At 35.6% G+C, this 23,099-nt stretch overlaps 2 protein-coding genes across 2 annotated transcripts; one reads left to right on the top strand and one right to left on the bottom strand.

Moving 5' to 3' along the window:
• Positions 1–1,831: 1,831 nt before the first annotated feature.
• Positions 1,832–16,444, top strand: LOC134271852 (regulator of G-protein signaling protein-like). Its single transcript, XM_062754063.1, has 19 exons — positions 1,832–1,929; positions 3,882–3,970; positions 4,084–4,161; positions 7,374–7,515; positions 7,939–8,193; positions 8,291–8,776; positions 8,940–9,505; positions 9,646–9,708; positions 9,813–10,200; positions 10,290–10,470; positions 10,663–10,856; positions 12,067–12,184; positions 12,359–12,527; positions 12,987–13,113; positions 13,232–13,361; positions 14,822–14,951; positions 15,108–15,232; positions 15,324–15,493; positions 15,671–16,444. The coding sequence occupies exons 1-19, from the start codon at positions 1,905–1,907 to the stop codon at positions 16,246–16,248; spliced, it is 4,014 nt and encodes a 1,337-aa protein (XP_062610047.1). The 5' UTR covers positions 1,832–1,904; the 3' UTR covers positions 16,249–16,444.
• A 102-nt stretch (positions 16,445–16,546) lies between these two features.
• On the bottom strand, positions 16,547–22,988 carry LOC134271844 (COX assembly mitochondrial protein 2 homolog). The gene is made up of 4 exons (XM_062754056.1): positions 22,941–22,988; positions 18,808–18,888; positions 17,789–17,860; positions 16,547–17,209 (listed from the first exon to the last, which is right to left on the bottom strand). Exons 2-4 carry the CDS (start codon positions 18,886–18,888, stop codon positions 17,123–17,125), a joined length of 240 nt encoding a protein of 79 aa, XP_062610040.1. The 5' UTR covers positions 22,941–22,988; the 3' UTR covers positions 16,547–17,122.
• Positions 22,989–23,099: the final 111 nt, after the last annotated feature.

The following is a 23,099-nucleotide window of genomic DNA, read 5'->3' as shown; positions in this document are numbered from 1 at the left end:
TGGTCAGTACACAAATTAAGTGATGGTGTACAGTTCACAACGACTGTGATAGACATACCCTTCAGTGGTTACAAAAAGTTATACCCTTCAGTTTACAGTCAATATGACAAAATCATCTTACAGATTACATTCAATTTATTGTTTACAGGAATTTGCAGTCAAAACTGATTGTTGTAAGTTAAAGTCAACAAAAACGTTTGCATTACAAAGCTGACAGGTTTACAGGAATGTTGACTTAAAATCAAATTAGTTCGACTGTCATGTAACGCATGCGCTTACTCCGTGTTCATAGTCCAGATTTGCAAATCGTCCCGTTTATGCCGTTATTCGTTTCCTTTGTCATTTGTGGAAGAAACTGGCCTGGAATATCCTGTGAGAATAAGAACAAATTTTATGCTTAAAATATATAGGATTAACATGAACTGTATGAAAGAATCTCCGCAATTTAGAATCAGATTCATCAAAATGGGATGCATCATGTATATCGATATATTACTTCAGGGAACAGAATTTGTTCTACACTTAACATTCTACAAGATTCGGCTACTGTATTTTTTTAAATAAGTAAATGTGTATGCAAGTAAAAATAACCAAAATTATAGCGGAGCTTTAGATTTAAGATTTCAAGACTTTATTACACCATATTGCTGTTTCCAAAACACATTCAGATCTTCTTGAACAACCTTATGACAAAATTACGAGTAAAATATACTAGAACTAACCTTGTCGGGGTTTTCAGCATGGTTGGAGCTGTTTTTGCTTGTTGTTCATCAGTTTCTGTAGGGTTTTCCGCGTATGTCCGTTCGGGTCGTAGACATTAGTCCGCTGTTGTGCCTCCCGCTTGGAGCGCCCTTTCCCGCTGTGACCAGCATGGATGTACTTATGTTGTTCAATATTGTACACATCGGCTTTATCGAAATAGTTTTCAATGAAGTATGTAGACATACCGCCTAAATTTTAAACTTCACTAGAACAAGCTTTTACTTCTCGTATGTGATAATTCGTATTTATGTTAGGCTGTTTATACCAGACTTATATATAGGTGTAGCCATCGGAACAGGTTGGTCATGTGACTCATATAGATAAAAAGGTAAATAGAAATGATGTCATCTGTATGAATAAATCAACAGCTGTCAACAATCACAAGGTATGAGAAATAGAATCAGACGAGAAAGAGCTAGGTCGGTCGACAACCTACTAGTAGCTTGTATATAAACACTCAATACTTGATTAAACAAAATTATCCGCCTAATTCATTGATAGTTTTATTTAACAAATTGTTCTTTTCATTTCCACAGTAATTTTTTAAAATTATAATTTTTTTTTTTACATAAAAAATATGTAGTTATGATTATAATTTTAATAGAGACATATTTTTATACGCAAATTTAAAATATCTAGAACCCCTTATTCTTACAATAGCTTAAAACTACAATACTGAAAAAAACGGAAAAGATTATTCGTGGAATTACACTTTTCATTTATACTAAAAATATTCAATATAGTAAGCAACAAATCCTGCAAGTGTACACATGTACTTTTGAGACCAGATTGCATTATCATTCGTATGTACTTGCACTCAATGGCGACCTAATTTATTAATGCACATAAATTATACAGAATAATATTATCATATATGCCATTGTAATTAATATTTCAATGTGGCGAACAAAAAACTCCTTGCAGTATAAAGCAATTAATTATATTCTACAACACAATAATGACTCTTAGAAGGTTAAATCCAGACGATCGATCAATCACTGAAAATCTACGTACAATATTGAAAACAATTATAAAGACGTCACAAACACATCTAATTTATGACGTCACAATAGTTGACAACATGGCAACGATATACACCAATCGAAGAAACAAAGATCAAGCAAAGCTCTTCATTTGCTAGAATGTCAATTCCTTTCTCTCTGCGAGGTTTGTATAATACAATGATTATTGTTTTGTTTTTGTGACTAAAAACTTAAGTAAGTAGTTTCACAGGAGTCGGCAGTTTTATCATTATTTTTTGAAAGATATAGGGTAGTCTCATAAATGCAATGTTATGTGCAAACAAATTGAGTATCGCTTATATTTCAAGACAGTTATCATGTATTTTGTTTATCCTGCAACATATTCTTTATATTTGAACGTCCAAAACTAGCTATTTTCGACAGATTTAGGCACATATCTCTGCAGTTGAAACTATGACGCCATGGGGTAAACATTGCAATATACATGACGTCACAATGCTTTTAGAACGTCGGTACACATGCACGAGGCTTTATTAGGGCAGTGACCGGATAAAGCTTTGGTTTATTAGGTTACCTTTATTAGGACAATGCAAGGGTTGGTTGCAGGATAAACATATGTATCATCCTTCGTGTAACCTAGTTAATGGAACAGCTTCTGGTCAATGTGAACATGATTTTTTGATTTTCGCTTATGACAATGCACTTCCTCGGCGTTCAACGATTGTGAACGTCAAATAAAGCGCATGCTTTTAAAGTTATGTTTCGAACAAGAATGCCATAAATTTCCATTCATTTGTGTTTATATGTAATGTAAATTATATTTTTAAAATAACTCCTGTGGTAGTTTTGTGACTTCATTCTGTGGAATCATTAGGTTTTGTGATTAGTGGGTACCCCTCCTCGAATTATTCATCCTCACAACTGTCAGGATGCGAATTTATTATCTTCCACAAAGGACAAGGTAGGGTAACGGCCACATCTGGCCCCTTATTTGTGGTAAAAATCAAATTCTAATGCAATTATTTTGTAAAACACCTTTTGATTGGCTAATGCACTGATGTTTGAAGCAGTAAAACGAGCATTAACGTGAGTGAACGCTTTTCATTGTGACGTCATAATAGAGCGACGCAAAAAAACAATGGCCCGTGACGTATTTTATATAACGAAACTCGACAAAATAATATGTAAACAACAAACAAAATGCATGGATTGCATTAGAATGGGAATAACTGATCTTCTACTTTGGTATTTGCGACCGTTAATGCTGATTTAACGGTCGCAAACATCCGTTTTACCGGCTCCGCTTACGCGTCGCCGGTAAAACTCAGTTTGCGACCGTTAAATCAGCATTAACGGTCGCAAATACCAAATTAGAAGATAGTTATTCCCTAAACACTGGTAAAATTGTGATAGTTTGTAATTGAGAACTTTAAATGATGCTTGCTTTAAACCCAGCACTGATTTGGATTCAAAGCTTACATGGAGGACACTAGAGAGTGCAGAAGTAGGACATTTTCACGAATTTCCTGAATTCTGGTGGAATTTCTTCGGAAAACATAGAGCACAAGCTTGCCTATCTGAGATTTTTTTTAAAACATAAATTGCATCTGATAATAGTTAATAGAATATATGAACTTGGTAGATAGGCAAGCCTGTGCTCTATGTTTTCCGAAACAAAATGCGCTGTAAAATTGATGAAAAATTGCATAAAAATGAGAAAATTTGAAAATTGACCTATTTTCTGACCCCTCTGTTTATTCCAAAACTTAGAACCAATACTCATGGCAGGGATGACAACAGGTTTTTATGATAAACTGTTCCTTCATTCTGAAAGACACCCAAAATCAGGGGCCAAAAAGGGGTCTTACCCTATCTTGCCCTTTACAAACTAATGATAAGAAAGTCAAGTTTCCTTTGTAGGTATAATAGAATACTCGAAATTATGTCCCGAGGAAATATCCACGAAAATTGGCTCCCATGAATTTTAACTTGAGAATTCCGTAGTATTATTGTGGTGGAAAAACAATTTCACCACACTTTCTGAAGTAAGAACACTTCCAAGTTAGGCATGTTTGGCCTGCCATCAAATAGTATATGTGGAGTATTAGTAACTGTAGATGTTGCATTTATTTCAAGGTCCAAAAATTCCAACCAATGAAGAGCTTGCATTCTTGCTCGAAGATAGAGCTTTTGCAGATTATTTCAACGTATTTCTTACTTTACCGGTAAGTAATAAAATTGCAACGAATAAAGTAAACCGTCTCATTTGATTACTATAGGAAATTATTTTATTTCGGTTAGACACACTAACCGAATATTTTACCTTTCATTCCTGCAGGTATTCGGTCAGCAGATATTCTACAATTTTATTGAGAAAGGATTTGTGTTCGAACCTCCCATAAAAAAGAAAAAGAACGTACGTATTGATACAATTTAAAGTTAAGAATTGTCTTACACCGTATCAATATTGTTTAAAATAATTATATAATGTAAGTTTATTACCGGAAAAAAAAATATTCAAGTACTCTTCAAAAATTTTAAAGATTTCACTTGAAACATGAAAATTTTATTTTTGTTTACAGAATTACACAGTTACCTATCTATATGTGTCATTCTTGTTCTTTTGAAGACACGTGAACTACAATCTAAACATGGTTTACAATATATATATAACTAGTTCTAATTGTAACGGGGACCGTTACAGATGTTCCCCAAACGCTCCCCAACTCCCTTTTTGTGAAAAATTCCTTTTAAATTTTTTTCAATATGCTTAGTATCTCAGGATTTCATAAAAGAATTTTAAAAGCTACAATGATATCACTTTTTTGTCATTTAACGCATTGTTCGCAAACGCACGTGCATGCACATGCAAGGTGATCATGACATGTTGTCTAAACTATGAACATATCTTTATATTCCAGAAATCAATAAAAAGTCATAAAAATATATAAATTTTACCGTTTTTCAAACATATTGTTCATTTTACGCATTGCGTGTGCGCATATGCATGCAAGCACGTCCTTGCATTCAATTTTGATAGCAATATCGTTTAGGAATCCATAATACCTATTCATATTCTAAACTTCATCCTGTTTTGTTGAGAAACAAGAAAGATATAGGCATGTAAAGTTTCAGCCAATCAAATTGCAGCACACGTAGAGTTATGTGCTTTCATGATAATTCTTATATATCATGCTGTAGATCTTCATAATATGTGACTAAGTTCAAAATTTCAAAGGATTATGACGTAAAACAAGAAAGATATTGAGACTTTAGTTTCAGCCAATCAGAGCAAAGCTCACGTGCATGCGCGTAAGATCTTGCAATTTTGACCATGCCATCTTGTCCATACTACTACTATATTCATGCATTGTGAGTTTCAAAAAATTCCATCAAGAAATAGAAAAGTTACGGCTTCTTCCATTATCTTGATAATTTCACATGTTGCACGTGCGCGCTCTTGCCAGCACACGTGCATGTACGTGCTTTCATGGAAATTATTATATATCATGCTGTAGATCTTTATATTGTGTGACTAAGTTCAAAATTTCAAAGGATTATGACGAAAAACAAGAATGATATTGAGTCTTTAGTTTCAGCCAATCAGAGCGAAGCGCACGTGTATGCGCGTGAGATCTTGCTATTTTGACCATGTCAACACGTCTATACTACTAATATATACTTATATTATGAGTATCAAAGCATATAATCAAAAAATAGAAAAGTTACGGCTGTATCTATTATTTTGGTCATTTCACGCGTTGCACGTGCGCGCTCTTGCAAGCACGTGCGCGCTCTTGCAAGCACGTGCGCGCAAAATGACCTTCGTTCCGCAAATCTACATAACATGCCTACTGACCCTAAAAAGGTTTCACCTAAGTCGGACGTGTAGTTTACAAGATCATTCGCGGAAAAGATTTTCCCAGGAAGAAGAAAAATAATAATAATAACTAGATGAGAAACTCGTTGCAAGCAACGAGAGGTCTTCCGTCCGATTCCGGAAAGAAGAGGTAAAATCGAGCTGAAAAAGTAAAAAAAAAAAAAAGATTTGCACACAAGGGGGATTGAACCCAATTCGCTAGCATGAAATTCCAACGCACTAAATATTACGCTAGCGCGGCCTCAACTCTAAATCCACTTGTATATATTAAATAATATGCTTCTCTCTAGAAATTATGAAATGCAGGTCACTATTCAAAATTTACCGCCAAACGCCAGGAGTTAATCTTCGCGCTTTTCTATGGAATGTTCTATAAAATAGATGTGATAGCGTCAATGAAATTAAAAAAAGAACGCCCTATAGCCTAAGATTCGAGATTTGAAAGTATGTTAAACACATTTTAAAAATTCCATATTGTATAAATGCATGTAACACTAAAGCGGTGAAACGGTAATGATTTATTTTTTTTTCAATTTCCTGTTTTTCCCCAAACTGAACTATCCCTATTAGTTAATCGAAAAAGATTGATACTTTTCACGCGAAAACAGGGCTCGCCCTTCGATGGTCAAGGAATCAGATAACATTTATGCTCAATAACTTGAATCTGCTCTTTGAGACAAGAATGCTAAAATTACTCCATGAAGCGATCTTTAAAAAAATCGTTTTCTTATTTTGTCTGATTTATTAGTTTAATATGTCACAAGTATGCATAGGAAAAACAGTGGTTAAGATTTAAACTTTCAATATCATTAATATTCTTTTTTTGAAAAAGTATTACTTATAACTATGATTTAAGATCGGTTTTTACGTGATGTACAAAAGGTATAAGTTATCAAATTTCATTTGCACATTTTGCTCAATCGTCTTTTGTTTTCTACATTTAAAACCAGCCAAAACCAATTATAGAAGACTTTAGTTTGACACAGAACTGCAACGAAACTACGACGTGACAATCTAAGTATACCTTTACATTGGATTTATTCTTATGTTAATTTCGTTAAAGCAAACGCTCGGTTGCCTCCGTAAACCCCTATTGCGAAATGTCGGCGTTGACAGAGACAGCCGCCATTTTGGACCCGCTTCAGATTTTTGAATGCTAATATCAAGACATTAGATTTATAAACATTCAAACAAATTATATAATAAGCATTATATGGAGGGTTTCTATTACCATACCAAAAATAAATGAAAAATACTGAAAAAGAAAAAAGTTAGAAAATACGATTTTTTAAAGTTTGCAATTCGTAACGACCGGAAGTACTGACGACGCACAAAAAGGCGATTCTGCAAACCACAAAGTCATGATCTATCATCTCCAATAAGTCTCCAGTTCATATCCTTAGCCATTTTCGATAAAAAGGGGCGACAAAATCGCATTTTAAAATCAGGAAATTGTCCATAACTTGGCACCAAAAGAGAATTTTCCAAATTACTCTTTGGATGTAACAACTTCATATAATGACACATATTTTGTGAAAGTTTCATGAAAAACCACTGGATAGTTTTCGAGAAATCGCCTGCACAAAATTTTGTCAAAAAAAAGAATAATAAGAATAATAATAAGAAACAGTAGAATCACTATAAGGTCTTCCGTGAAGACGGAAGACCTTAATAATAAGAAACAGAGTAAAAACAATATGTTCCCCAACTTCGTTTGGGGAACATAATAAACTGATTAACTGTCGCAGCACGTGGACCGGCGATGCGTGTACACGTTCCTGACCCAGGAGAGGTACCCCCTCTTTGAAAACACCAGCCTTTTCCATGAGTACCTCCTCTGCTGCCGTCTCCGAGATGTGGAGGTGGATTTTCAATCCAGAACTTTTAAAGGTAGATTATTATTTTTTAGCATTTGAGTGTCTGGTATCATACATGTATTTAATTTAAAAAAAAAACACCTTTGAACAATAGTACCATCTCTACATAAGCTGCATGCAACACATAATCCAGTAACACATTTTATCTGTTTGTTTCTTTGCTTCACGTGGATTGAAGTTTTCACTCATATTGAGAAGCATCACTTGCCGATGGACAGGTGGAAGGCCCTTGATTCTTCAAGCTATATTGGGCAATAAGGAATCTTTTTTCGTGTCAATTTACTCAGACTAGGAACTCAATTTTATAGTACAATGTAGTAGTTTCATCCGAAGGAGATGTTTTAAAGTCCAGCAACAGATTCGGGCCCGTAACCTTGTGATTAACTTACTCTGCTAAATGCAGTTACGATTTACCAAGTCATTTTTCTTTTGTCAGAGGAATCGGAGATAAAAACCGTCTTTGCTCGCAATGTTCTCGGACACGTGCTCGGCATGCAGATGTTTCGGGAATACATCAGAGGGACAGCTGGTGAGAATGTGTTCAGATGCTGGATTGACATCGAGAAGTGGAAACGATCAGAAGGAACCGAACTCCAAAAGACGGAGATGGCGCACAACATCAAAATCACCTACCTGTCCGAAGGATCTGTCTGTGACCTCAGGACAAGAGGAAAGAGACTCATATTTGAAGGTACATTAACCTTCGCCACAGGTATCGTTTTAAAATTGAAATATTGTGACGATTTGAGAAAGATGCTTATCAATTATTAAATTTTGTATATTTAAAGGTAAAATGGATTTTGAATTGATACCTGAAAAAGAGATATATGATGAAATCTTGGAGGCGGTTTGTCAGATGGATGTCCTGTATACAGTTGAACCCCGGGATGCATTCGAAAATCTTCAGAGAATTCTTCTCTCGGCATTAAGACGTTACTGGGTTCCACGATACTTCATTCATCTCTACCACACCGGTACTCCTCAGACGATCGCCTTCTTAATGCGAGAAACACCTTTTGATGTGGGTAGAGTAGCACAGCAACGGAAACTTCGCTGTCGTATCATGTTTCCTCGCGTCTACAGTGCGTCGAGGTCAAGTCCAGGATCGCCAACCACCCCTGTGTTTCAGTCGTGTGATGCAGACAAATTCCCAGAGTCTGCATACAGTTTGACGTCATCAGATATGCGTACGCAAACCCCAGATGATGTTGAATTTGACACTCTATCCCCTGACAGAAATATTGAACCCTTGGAACTCTTGTCACTTTGGAGCGGTAATGTCCTGTTCATGTTTTTATTAATCTTTAATTTCCACGATTTAAAAAAAAAAATCTTAAAATATACCAAAAGAATACCACTATTTCTTGCGTTATACGCCATATTGTAAAAGTGTTTGCAATACTCGGTTGCATGAGAGTATTTCTTGTGCAATTTCAGGGCAAGGGTACTCGAGGCAAAGATATAGTGGGAAAAGTGGTGACATGAGTGGAAGCAAAAGAAACGAGACCGACGATGCCTATGGTTTGAAGGAGCTAGAAGCTTGGGAGAAGGCAGAGTCCTCACGTTTACTGAGGGGGTCCCCAATGCTTTACGTCATTCCACTACCCGTAAACTCCTACGTCAAAGGACGCCGGCGGTTAAAGTTTGAGTGCGCTACTCTGGACAAAAACAGAAAACTTATGGCTGCCCTTGCGTCTGATGCACTGGCTGGCTCCCCATACAGCCAGTTCTTGAAGAAAAGCCAGATGCTTTTGGATTCCCGAATGTTTGAGTTCTGGAGTGACGTGCGTCGCTATATAGACGCAGATGAGACCTATCTGGATCCATACGGCATTCCTGTTAAGCGGAAAATAGCGAGGAGAATTACTGATAAATATCTCATATTTAACAACGATCTGGAGTATGACATTTTCTCGGATCAGTTGAAAATGACTCTTTTTCAAAGTATGAGTTCCCGAGACGACATTTCCTTGATATCAAACACCCAAAGCATTATTTCACATGTAAGAATAGCAGCTAGAAATTACATGCATTTGGCAAAATTAAAAAAAAATGACTTCACCTCTCATTCTGTTGAAGAAAATAATCTTCAGTTTAAGAATTTTGAATTCAAACTGTTGACTACAAGATTATCTTTTGACAGGCTCTGGGGGAATCCTGGCGACAATATTCAAGAGAAGAAAGAACATCCTTTAGAATGAAAGTAGTGAGTAGCCTTCGACTGCGGGGTGTTTTAATGGTTTATTCAATATTTTTAAAGGGGGTGGGGTAGGTAAAACCACTTAAATGAAAGATTCTATTTTTCTGCAGTGTAGTTCAAAGATGTTTGACAGAAACATTATAGAGATTCCGCCCGGTTCAGCCTCCTCGCGCGGGCAGTCAGACCCACTGTTCTTCATCAACACTAACGTGCAGAGTCCCACAGGGCAGGCGATCCAGGGTACAGACGAAACCCCCGTCCTCAGTACGTCACCGGTGGACACGAATTCGCCGTACAGTCGCCTGACGACAGACCTGATGAACCTTACCATCACAGAGGAGCATTCCTTGAAGTCTATGGAATACGCCGTACTATGTGCTGAATATGGTCGTTGTGGAATGTTCCCACAAACTCCCGCCAAAATTGATGATTTAACAGACGTGCTGTACAGTGACTATGGAAGCCTTCACATAAAGAGAGAACCAGCCAAACGTCATGGTCAGTGAGAACATGATCTTAAACCGAATATCCCGTCTTTACAAATGATTATCGTTGCCTAATAATAAGATTGTTATTTCACTTTCCAGAATTTCTTCACAATCTTCTTCACAAACCAAAGATCAACATCGAGACTATACAGGTGTCGCGTCGTGTCATACTGGACACACCGGAAGTGACCGCTCTGGAGAAGGTTCACTACCGGTCTCGTCTCCAACGACTCGTGCTCCGTCGGCGAGGAATTCTTATAGAGCGACCGACCAGACCAAGGTCTGATATATATCAACTTATGCAAGGAGTAAACTTAAGTTTCTTTCAATAAATTTCTGTTTCTTCTTTTTTTTAGTTACAGGTTGACTTAAAATCATTCCTTTTCTCTACCACATGTTCTTAATTTTAAAAAATATATACAACAATGTAAGGTAAAATGAAAAAGTAAAATGTCGCTTGCATTTTCCCTAGAAATTTAATGGAGGTCTTGCAATCCCCGGTCCATTACGAGTTCTTTAAGAGGTTCATGATGGGGAACAAGACCGTCCACCCTCTGTTGTTCTGGAAGTACGTGGAGGATCTGAAAGAGGCCCAGTCTGCCAGACACCGGAATCACCTCATCTCCGTCATATACAGGAAATTCTTCAGCAAAAGCGCCAAGCAAGGTCCGTCTTCTCTTTGTTTTCATATGATTGTTGAAAGACAGCTTTTGTTTACCTTATTTGAAGAATATGGTAAACAAGGCAAGATTCCAAAAGTTCTCTTAGGTTTAGGTTACTTGCTGAACTGTAAATTCTATAACGTTTAGGTTACTTGCTAGACTGTAAATTCTCTCATGTTAAGATTATTTGTTTGACTGTAAATTCTCTTAGGTGGACATTAAATTCTCCAACGTTTCGGTTACTTAATAATTGGTAAATTCTCTTACGTTAAGGTTTCTTTTTTCTTGCGTTTACGTTACTTCTTAGACTGTAAATTCTCAAACGTTTAGGCTACTTGTTGGACTGTAAATTCTCTAACGTTTATGTTACTTGTTGGACTGTAAATTCTCAAACGTTTAGGCTACTTGTTGGACTGTAAATTCTCAAACGTTTAGGCTACTTGTTGGACTGTAAATTCTCTAACGTTTATGTTACTTGTTGGACTGTAAATTCTCAAACGTTTAGGCTACTTGTTGGACTGTAAATTCTCAAACGTTTAGGCTGCTTCTTAGACTGTAAATTCTCTAACGTTTATGTTACTTGTTGGACTGAAATTTCTCAAACGTTTAGGCTACTTGTTGGACTGTAAATTCTCAAACGTTTAGGCTATTTCTTAGACTGTAAATTCTCAAACGTTTATGTTACTTGTTGAACTGTAAATTCTCAAACGTTTAGGCTACTTGTTGGACTGTAAATTCTCAAACGTTTGGGCTGCTTCTTAGACTGTAAATTCTCTAACGTTTATGTTACTTGTTGGACTGTAAATTCTCAAACGTTTAGGCTACTTCTTAGACTGTAAATTCTCAAACGTTTAGGCTACTTGTTGGACTGTAAATTCTCAAACGTTTAGGCTACTTCTTAGACTGTAAATTCTCAAACGTTTATGTGTTACTTGTTGAACTGTAAATTCTCAAACGTTTAGGCTACTTGTTAGACCGCAAATTCTCTTACGTTAGGTTACTTTTTGGACTATAAATTTTTTTATGTTTAGAAAACTTTAGATTAATTTTTGGACTGTTAATTATCTTACGTTAAGGTTACTTTTGGGATTTTTAATTCTCTTATGTTAAGTTACCTGTTGGACTGTTATTCTCTCATGATTAGGTTACTTGTTGGACTGTTGATTCTCTTACGTTTGTATTACCTGCTGGACTGTTAATTCCCTTACGTTTAGGTTACCTGTTGGACTGTAGTGACGACATCATCCGTCAGATTCCTACCATGGAGAGAATTCCAACCAGTGTCCTTATCTGTGCCCAGGCCAGCGTCTTCCGCGCCATGGAGAGAAAATGGTAAAACAGGGGGTCAACTTACAACCCCATTTCATTTAAGAAAATAAAATCACAGTCAACGTTTCCTTTCTGTATACATGTGCACATACCTACATGTATAAAAATAGACAAATGTCCAATTATTTATTTGATGACCCCCCCGGTTTAAGCTTGCTTGCTGTCTAACCTGCGTAGGTTCCCCCGATATATGGAGACATACCCAGTTGACGCGGATTACCCACCTCCGGAGCAGACAGAGACTAGCTTAGTGCCATCGCCAACATTTGCTGATCTCACTGAAGAGCTGGTCATCAACAAAGAGGCTCTAGCCAATAAAAAGAAATCGCCGAAGAAACGGAAAACGGTAATTACGCAAGACAACGTAAAGCATTGCTGTGTTTTCCAGCTAATTTAACCTTACAGATTTGGGTTCCTTCCTTATGTTTTGAGTGTCAATCAATCAGAAAAGGAGGAATCACAATGTGGCACAGTCAACTAGATGCGAACCTTCCTAAATCTGTCAAAGACCTTATGTCATACCTAATACGCAAGTTTCGCGCGATGCTCTTCAAGTATGATTGTGAGCATTGACTGTGTCAAAACAATTCTTCCAAGCAAATCAAAAATGTAGGTAGAGGGCATTTTGGAAGAATTTTCAGCATTTATTTTTTAGCATAACACCATTGATCAACTTAAAAAAGCAGATACGGATGTACATAAAATATGACTGCAATTGGGTCAAACGTTAGGTGGAAATGCAGTTTAAAAAAATTATTGATAAATATTATACCATGTATAGTAAATGTTTTAATGTTTTATGCAGTTACATTTATGGCATGGATTTGTACATCTGATTATGGACTTCATGGATGCCCTCAGGGACGAGTACGAATTCAAACTCCTGGAGCTCTACCTCCGCAACGAGCAGGAGAAGGACACCAAGCAAAAAAGTAGCAAGACCTAATAAGTTACCTACATATGAATCGACATGATTAGAAATATTTTATTAAATTTTTGTGTAAATGACAGTTATGCTGTAGAGGATTTACGTTGGTTTTATATTTCCAGAGATGCACGAGAAGTCGATGCTGACGTCCAGCACTATAGCATCCTTCCAGACGCGGGTCGTTCTACGGAATCGGCTCGTTATCGTCAACAAACTAGTGGCGGATCTAAACTTCTGGAACGAAGTGCAAAAGTACTAAACAAGTTTTTTTTATCACAACAATATTTTATTGAGCTCAATTCAAATAAAATTTGAGGGAAATGTAAATGTACACTTTACACGTTAACGTTTCTTTTAATTCATCCAAAGTTCGTTGACTGACAGTGTTTTGATGCTTTACGACCTGAGTAAGGGGAGACTTTCGTTTATAAAACAGCCTATTTAACTTTGTTACTTGTCACGAAAAAAGTGTTTAAGGGCAATGTAATCTGTCATACCAGTGTACTTCAAAACTTAAACATCGGGAATTAACCTTGTCAACAGAGTTATCTTGTCAACAATCACTGTTCTGTGTATTACAAAAATAAATCAATCATATAAATTATTAACAAGATTATCTTATTTAGGGCTGTGCAATATTACCGGTATATCGGTATATTGCGGTTTTATCCACCACGATAATATATCGCGATATAAAAATCAGATACCGGTATTTCACGATATTTATAAAAATATATAAAAACCTCCTTTATTGTAGAAACTGCTGAAATAATACTTGTAACTTCCCCAGGCCTTTTCAATCTAGTAATAAAAAATACTTCGTCGGCTTTCAGAGGCAGATAGAGAGAAGAGAGAGAAAGAAAGCTTTTCATTCACTGTCGCAATTTTAAATATATTACTTTAAAATAAAATCAATAATTAATAAAAAGACTTTTAAATAAAATTATTAAGAAAGAAAATATATAAAACATTTCTACAGGGTGTATGCCATGTGTAATGCGGTTCTCAAAATCTCATGGAATCTACATGATCGACGATGATTATAAATGGCCATCCATGTTTTCACTTGATACAATGTTGCTTTTGTTACTTTTTAACAAGTTTCTTGCCATATTAAACACCTTCATGCTATACCAGGAGCATGTATATTAAAACAAAAGAAATAGGCCAATGCAGTTCCTAATCGTATGTCATAATGTGAAATTAGGTCGGGTCAGACTAAAACACTAAACGCCCGAAAATAGGTCACAATTTCTTTCTGGCTTTAATTTTATTCTGTGACCACATACAATTTCTATATAGTATGTATTGTTTTAATCATTAAATTACATTTTATGCTGTTTCAATAAAACACCCCCCCCCCTCAAAAAAAAAAACTATAAAGAATAAACTATGCATAAACTTTTTTTTCAATTTGAAAATACATCAAATGAGTACATTTTGTTTTAATTTTTTACCTGTTTTTTTTTATTAAAAGTTATTATAATTATGTGTCCGATTAAAGTCTTATCATCCGCCTCCTTTAAAATTTATAGAAAAATTTAAATAGTCTTTGAACTTGACAGCATTTTAAAATTTCTGTACAAATTTATTAATGATAATTAATCTACAATATATCGCAATATATTGCAATATTCAACGTAAAATATTGCAATATATCGCAATATGGTTTTCACTCGCAATACCCAACTCTAATCTTATTGTAATAAAAGGTTCAAAAAGCATATTGATGAGATAAGTACCCGAGAAAACATCACCAAAGAAGACATGGAGTTTCTGCAGCTGAAGGCCAAGTCTATCATAGACTGTTATCTGATATCGGAGGTTTTACCGCGAGTACAGGTCAGCGACATCTACATGTACAACATGCTTTTAGAAATACAAACACATGTACAAAATAAGATTAATGCTATCTGAAATATAATACACTGCATCTACACACTTCTTTCACAAAACATACGTCTTGCTAAAATGAGTCGATATATATATATCCTATAGGTAAACATTCCGAGTGACCTGGCAACAAGCATTGCAGTTTCTCTCACCCAGTCGGGACCAACCAGAGGGCTGTTCCACGACGCCATGATTCTGATTTTCCCCCTTCTCTATTACTTCTGGAGAAGGTTGGTAAAATTTCTGTGATTTTAAGTAAGAATTGGAGAGCACTTGGTCGTCCATTATTGAGTATACCATTTAACATCTAATTTTTTTAAGGTTTCGGGATGAATGGTTAAAGGGTCATGATCCCAAAGATTTTTACTTTCGCCTTAAGGAGAAAATGACAGTTCCATGGGTTTCATCTACTCCTCATAAAGATCAAAGTGGTCCGAATTACCTAAATGTCAGAGAATCACAGTGCCAAATGATGGCAGTGCATCTTCACGGTAAAGTTATTTTTCAAACCCCCCCACCCCCTTCTTGGGTAAGGCATCTTGGCCATGATTGTGAAATTTGGTAGCAGGTCATTCGTTACTGTTACAGTTGTGCTCCAGCCCCCCTCCCCTTTTTTACAAGGTCGGCAGTTTAACTAATTTCTGTCCTTATTTTTTTTTTCATTATAGAAGACGAACCTTTTCGAATAAATTTTTCCATAATGGGAGGAATTCGCTACATGTTCACTAACAGACCAGCTACAAAAGGTGTAACCGTGCCAACAGTTGAAAATAACGCAAGGAGACAGCAGCAGATGCGACGGTCCCGCAGGGATAGCGTCAACCGCATACATAAAACACACACAGAAGAAACTGCTCACGGCGAACGCAGACTCTCAAAGGTCGATATGAGGAAGAAAAGTAAAATTATCCTTGAAGATGAAGAGAGTGTTCGAAACTTGGACGAAGGTGATGCAGAGGTGAAATCTGAGAAAAGTCAGGAAATACAAAAGGCTGAGGGATCGACAGAGTCGTCTGTGACCACACTCTCTCCGCGGCGCAGACGACAGTCCACAGCACCCATAGTACAGCGGGAAAAAGCCTTCAGACTAAGTCAGCTTGTAGAGGAACTGAATACAGAGAGTGATAGGCCTATAGCCCAACGTTTACGCACACTGGATCAAGTCGTGCGGGCTGCTCTTACAACACAAACCCGGTCTCAGTTTACAGACGACAGCCCAGGCTCTGTTACATCTTTACTGATTTAAATCTACATTGTATTAAATTAGATTAAAACTGGTGCTTATGTACCGGGTATTTGAAAGTTTTATTTTTAAGATAAATTCTATTACTGGGAACAACAAACGGTTTCCATAATTTTGGGACACATTCTATGCATAGGCGCTTGGTTACAGGATGGTGTATTTTGTGTATTATGTGTTTTTCTATTTGTGCCTGAATACCCTCATTGAAATAAAAATAAAAATTCGCCGAAATTAGCACGTTTTAAAAAATGTCATATTTACTGTATACTCTTTTTATATACAGTAAATATGACATTTTTTAAAACGTGCTAATTTCGGCGAATTTTTATTTTTATTTTAATGAGGGTATTCAGGCACACATAGAAAAACACATAATACACAAAATACACCCCTGTAACCAAGCGCCTATGATTCTATGCATATTTAATAAATTATGAGATTTAACAGTCACACAGTGGATATCTAAAAACGTCAAAAATCAATAAGTATATTTTTAAAAAAAGTTCAATAAGTTCCTCCCACACACACTCATAGCCATGATCATTGACCTTATTCCTTGCTCCTAAAATTGACAAACTTGTCCACAACAAATAAAAGTATAGAGCCATTAATACTCTTTCCTTCCAATTACAGATAATCCATGAACACATTTATAATCTTTTGACTCTGAACTTACTCATTACACACATATCACATGCTGTACTCACTGCATAACCAATAATGGAATTCTTTCCTCTGTTATTCTGAGCTTTTCAGTCTATGTAATACTGTCATGAGTAGATAACACACTTTCATTTTCCTCTCAGTCTTTTGTAACACAAGCATACATCTACCCACTTATCACATGTAATCACAGACTTTCAACATCCCCTGGTGACTATGCTTCTCCCTTAGCCATTCTAGCTCTGTATTCTCTCATCTTCATTTTGTCATTTTCCATGCTTTCTATTCTACGATTTATTCTCTGATATGAAAAAAAAAATTATGAAAATATTTTTTTAGTTTAGCACATGGAAAATAAATACATTATCAAAAAGCAATTGTAACTGCCCACCACCAACTAGTCAGCAAATATACATTGATGATGTATGATAAAATCATATTATCCAAATTTGATACTTTTTGATTCAGTTTTCTAATACATAGCTAAATGATATACACCTACTGTGTAGATTTATATGTATAGGATCTCCCATGATTTGTAGTTGGATATGATTTTATCCAACAAGTTGTGTGCGTTTTTTTTTTATTCCCGAGCCTTGGTGAGGGGATAAAAACACAAGCTGGATAAAAGTCATATCCAACTACAAATCATGGGAGTTTTTTTATCCCATGTTTAATACTTAACAGCCAAATTTTTACAATGTTTTTATATAGGACTCCACTTTATTTTACTTCATCACGCTTATGCAAAAAATCACAACTGCTCTTAACTGTGGGATATCAAAAAAAATCTAATGTGTCACATCTATGGGAAACAGTGGTAAACATTGGATTAAATTTAACTTGACAAACAAAAAAGCATATTAATATCGAACATTACCTCCTTCTTCAAACATTTCTGTACTTCTGAAAACAAAGGATCACAGTAACCAACATATTTCAGGACACCATGCTGCAATAAAAGAAAATACACTGGAATTAAATTAAATGCACACCGTCACACATATAAATGGCATATCCTGGTTATTTTGACAAAGGGGTTAATTTATCTAGATTGATTGGCATTGTACAAAGGTAGGCAAGTAAAATTTTATACCTTTTCTGTCAGTGACCTTGATTTGAAATTGCCAGAATGACCTTGAATCAAGATCATTACAAACAAGGTCATCAATTTTTGTAATGAAGATTATAACAAAGTTATTAAAGCCAAAAAAAAATTAATGAATAGTTTCTCAGGCACCGCCTTATCAGTTCAAAAACGGCCGCACTGATCAATTTTATTGACGTATTGAAAAGGGAAATAACTCAATTTTCTATTTTTCCAAGTTGAAAAAGAAAATTGAGTTATTCCCCTTTTCATAAATGCTAAGATAGACGTTTTTACTAGAAAAACAATACATTTCTTCTAAATTTACAATATTTTATAAATTAACTTTTAAATAAATGTTTGGAATAACATTATTTAAAGTTGAATACATATTCAGAGAACAAAAATTTAAGAATTAGTAAATATTATTATTTTATTGAATAAATGGCTTTAAAAAGATGTCAAACCTGCTTTAAAAAAAAACCAAAAACATGTGTGCTGCATTGAGTTTTGAATTTTTTGGCCTGAGAAACTATTGATTAATTTTTTGGCCTAATCTGTAAAGAATTTTATATTTTTCTGCCAGTGACCTTGATGGAATGATTTGGAGTCAAAGTCAAGACATGCTCATATGTCATTAGAAATCTGAGTACCAAGAATGAGCTTTTGATTCTCAGTTACAAGATTATAGCCTGGACAGCACTGTGTTGACAGCTGGACAGATAGATAAAGTGATTCCTAAACCCCAAACTTCATTTGAATGTAGTTAATATGAATGTTATTTGTATTATTAAGTACATGTACATACATACCTGGTCCTGACAACTTCTGAATGCCCTAATGATGAAGTTACATTCTTCTGTGTGAAGGTGAGGGGACAAATCCGGATGCATCTACAAGATACTAGGTAGATAAGAAACTATATCACTATACATAATGATATATCAGTATTCAGAAACCTTAATGCATCTTAAGTGGTCCCAACCAACCCCTAAAAGGCAGAATGGGTAAGGAGAATGGGTTTCAATTTGAACAATTTGAATCTACACCACCTGAGGATGCTTCCATATAAATATGACCAATCGTGACTTTGCTGTTCTTGAGAAAAAGAATTTTAAAGATTTTTCCTATATATTCTTATGTAAAAATTTTGTAAAAATTTGCTAGTCCATTGTGGCCCCACCCTACCCTCAGGAGTCATGTTTTGAACAAACTTGAATCTACATCACCTGAAGATGATCCCATATACATATTACCAATCATGACTTTGCTGTTCTTGAGAAGAAGATTAAAAAAGATTTTTCCTATATATTCCTATGTAAAACTTTGATAGTCCATTGTGGCCCCACCCTACCCCTGGGGGTCATGATTTTAACAAATTTGAATCTACAATACCTGAGGATGGTTTCATCTTTCCTGGCCCAGTAATACTTGAGAAGAAGATTTTTTAAAAATGCCATGAATTTTTCACTCATTCATATAATTATTTCCCCTTGGAAGAGGGTGTTGCCCTTCATTTGAATAAATTTGAATCCCATTTACCCAAGGATACTTTGCGGCAAGTTTGGTTGAAACTGGCCCAGTGGTTCTTGAGAAGAAGATGAACATGTGAAAAGTTTACAACAATGCCAACAACGACGACGACAGACAATGAAGAAAGAATGAGTGCACTTAAGTACGTCATTTGGAACCTTTTCGGCTACCCATTTTAACCTTAACATTACAATATATCGCTAAATTAATCTATGGTTAATGTGCATGCATATGCTTTTGATATTTATTTCTAGAATTTTTTGACATACATATTTCTATAATTACAGAAAATGTAATTGAAAAGAACATGTAAAACAGTAAAAGCCTTAAATTCCGGAAATTTGAACGGGACCACTTTCAAATGTAAGGTATCCGCAAATAGGCAGAGACATATAAACCGCATGGTTGTGGAATGTAAACATTAGCACATATGATTTTTTCGCACTATGAATTGAAATGGAGAAGAGAGAGAGATCGTGTTGATTTTATGGTGCACAATTATTAAATGATTCTAATGTTAAGGGATGGGGTAGATGTCTCGCTCTGCAGACCATAATACAGAGGCGACATAAGCCTATACATGTACTTACTAATGACACTGTCAATTTACCAGAATTCTTTCAAAACACCCCTAATGAATATCATAAAGTTAAATAAGAGACACATTATCTTCAAAACCTATTCAAATTTGCACAAAAATCTCCCATAGTTTGAAGTTGGAAGTAAGACAGATACTGTCACAACAGAAACTTAAACACAATGAAATTTTCAATGAAAGCATTAGTGTATCGAATAGGAGAAGGTCACGTGAGAAAGGGAATTAAAATATCAATCGTTGATGCTCGGTGACTGGTTAATTTAGTAGCTATCTCAACCCTAGATTTGGGACGTTTTTTAAAATTAGATATGAGCCGCAACTTGGCCAACATTGTCCTTTGGTTATGTTTAAGTTAAGTTAAAATACACATTCTTTGCAAATAAGAAAAATGGCCAAGTTGCGGCTCGATGTAAAGAAAGTCGTTGAAAACTGGTATGCATATGAATAACAATAGAAATGATACCAAACTGTTTGATTCCCGTCTCAAAAGCTAGTGTCACTCGGCATTTTTTACTACTTTCATGTAATATAATATACCAAAACCTGCTCTTAAGATATTGTTTAGTAATAGTTAGATCATATCAAGTAAAATTTTAGTGGTTAAGAAGGGGCGGAGGGAGCGAAGCAACCGAGCCCCCTTCTTAACCACAAAAATTTTACTTAATATGATCTAACTTACTTAGAACCTAATCGCGCTTTTTCATCGACTAATTAGTCAGCTCGTGGAGTTACTGCATAGACATAAAATCTTAACAATTAAGTGATCGACTTAATAGAAAATTTAGCAGCTGCTGATTGGAGGAAAAAGCGGGTTAGGTTCTAAATACCTATAAAACATAAATTTAATGAATTTTCATTGGAATTTTATTTTGTGCAAAACATCGGGATCCAACTCTCATAGCTTAAGTGCAGTCATTCTTTTGATCAGAAAATCTCACTTGAGGCTTTGGCTCAGGTGAGCTAAAAATATAAACTTTAACATTGTATTCCAAGGGATTATGAAGACAGTAGCGTATCAGTAACCCTTGGTTAGCTAAGATGGAATTCCACAGAAAATCTAGAGAGATCAAGTTTGGCATGGTTTTTGACTTCTCTACATTTTGAATTATCAATGCAATTCCAGGATGCTTTTACATTTTTAGAAATCCTCACTTCCCTTGCTTTCAATTTCAGTGCTAGGTATCAAGGAAATTTTTGGAAGGAAAATGAAACCAAGGTACCCAAAAGATCTAATATGGCTATAGTTGTAACTTTACTCTTTTTACAGCTGCTATATAAAAATTTTAAAAGTTGCTAATTTGACTGTTTTTTGATTTTCATTTTAGTACCTAGAAAGCACGTAATGAGAGTTCTAACGACAAACCTGGGTGAAGAGAAAATTGGGACTTATACATGATTTTTTCCCCTAGTAACCTTGGGACCCACAGTGCATCGTTGTTTAAGCTAGGTTCTCATGAAAATAACAAAGTTCAACAAAAGATAAACTTGCTTTGATTTAATGGATGTCCATTGCATATAGTAAATAAAATGTTCTTCAATTTCAGCACATTTAAGCCTTCAGTTTAGTAATGCAAATTAAATACAGGATCATGTGACGTCAGAGTCTAGGTGCACCAAATGTCACAATGACACATGCCGTTTGATCAATGTGTAAGCCCAAATTTTCTTTTCGCCCAGGCGTTGTCATAAAGCTCCCATTGTGAGCAACTCCACTCACTGTGATTGTTATTATACAACAAAATAATTCATGAAATAATAATGCCATAATGTTCGATCCAGACCTGAGGCCTGTTCAACAGAGTGAATGTTCCCAAGCACTTGCCAAAATTCCCGAAACCTCCAATAGAAATGTTTGCGAGGCTCCTTCTGTTGAACAGGCGTCAGATTATAGCAAGCGCAACAATTAAGCTCTAAGGATAAGAAAAGAAAATTCGGACTTTGATCCAAGCAATTTTTTTCCACAGTAGCTTTTGGGCCCACAATTCATGTCTTCTTTAAACTATGTTCTCGTAAGAATAACAACAAAAGATAAACTCACTTTGATTTAATGGATGTATATTGCCATGATTGCATAATTGCCATGATTGCATAATATGTTGACAGTGAGAGTGCAGATGCTTATCCAGTTTTCATTTAGATCAGGCTCGTCAAACCACACGTGACATTCAGTGTGTCTAAGATTCTGACGTCACATGACGTCGGATGCATGTTGCTTTACCAAACCGAAGCCTGAATAGGGCTGATTTCAATGAAGAACCGCTTTATTGACTATTTATCAGCAACAAATTCATTAAATCAAGGCAAGTTTATTATTCGTCTAACTTTTTGTTGTTAATCTCGCGAGAATGTTGCTTTAGCATTTCTGCACGAAGCGATGCATTGTGGGTCCAAATTGCTGCGGAAAAAAAATCTATCGAATGAATGTGCAGTAGTCCGAATTTTCTCTTCGCCCAGGCGTTGTCATTAGAGCTCGCAGTGACGAGCGTTGCTTCGCGACGCTCGCTATAAGAAAATTTAACGTTCTTCACTGAAAGTCAGTACATTTCAGCCTTCGGTTTTGTAATGCTGCTTATGCAACTTACACACGATGTCATGTGACTATACGCACCAAATGTTACGTGCGGTTAAGGTTTGACGATCCCGATCCAAATTAAAATTGAATAAGTATCTGCGCTCGCATACTATTTTTCGCAGATGTTGTCATTGGCAACCTTCTGGAGTTTAGAGGGGACTTACTATACAAGTGAGCCTTTTTTATCTAAAAGGAATGAAAAGCAATAAATTTCTGCAAAATATGTAGTGAAACATTCTCACCTTCCTTAGTTTTCTTCACAACCTTTTACGAAATTTGCAACTTCCGGATCACCATTGAAGTATATCGTTCGTAAAATTGTTCGAGTTAACTTTTTTATGTTTTGTTTATCTCCTCTCGTTTGTTAATTTTTAATATTATCATGATGATTTAAACAAAAT

Source organism: Saccostrea cucullata, unplaced genomic scaffold, assembly GCF_032062105.1.
Source record: "Saccostrea cucullata isolate Sc308-1 unplaced genomic scaffold, CSIRO_AGI_Scuc_v1 ctg654, whole genome shotgun sequence".
Taxonomy (NCBI): Eukaryota; Metazoa; Mollusca; class Bivalvia; order Ostreida; family Ostreidae; genus Saccostrea; species Saccostrea cuccullata.
Note: the sequence above shows the minus strand (reverse complement) of the source record. Positions and strands in the feature narration are given on the sequence as shown.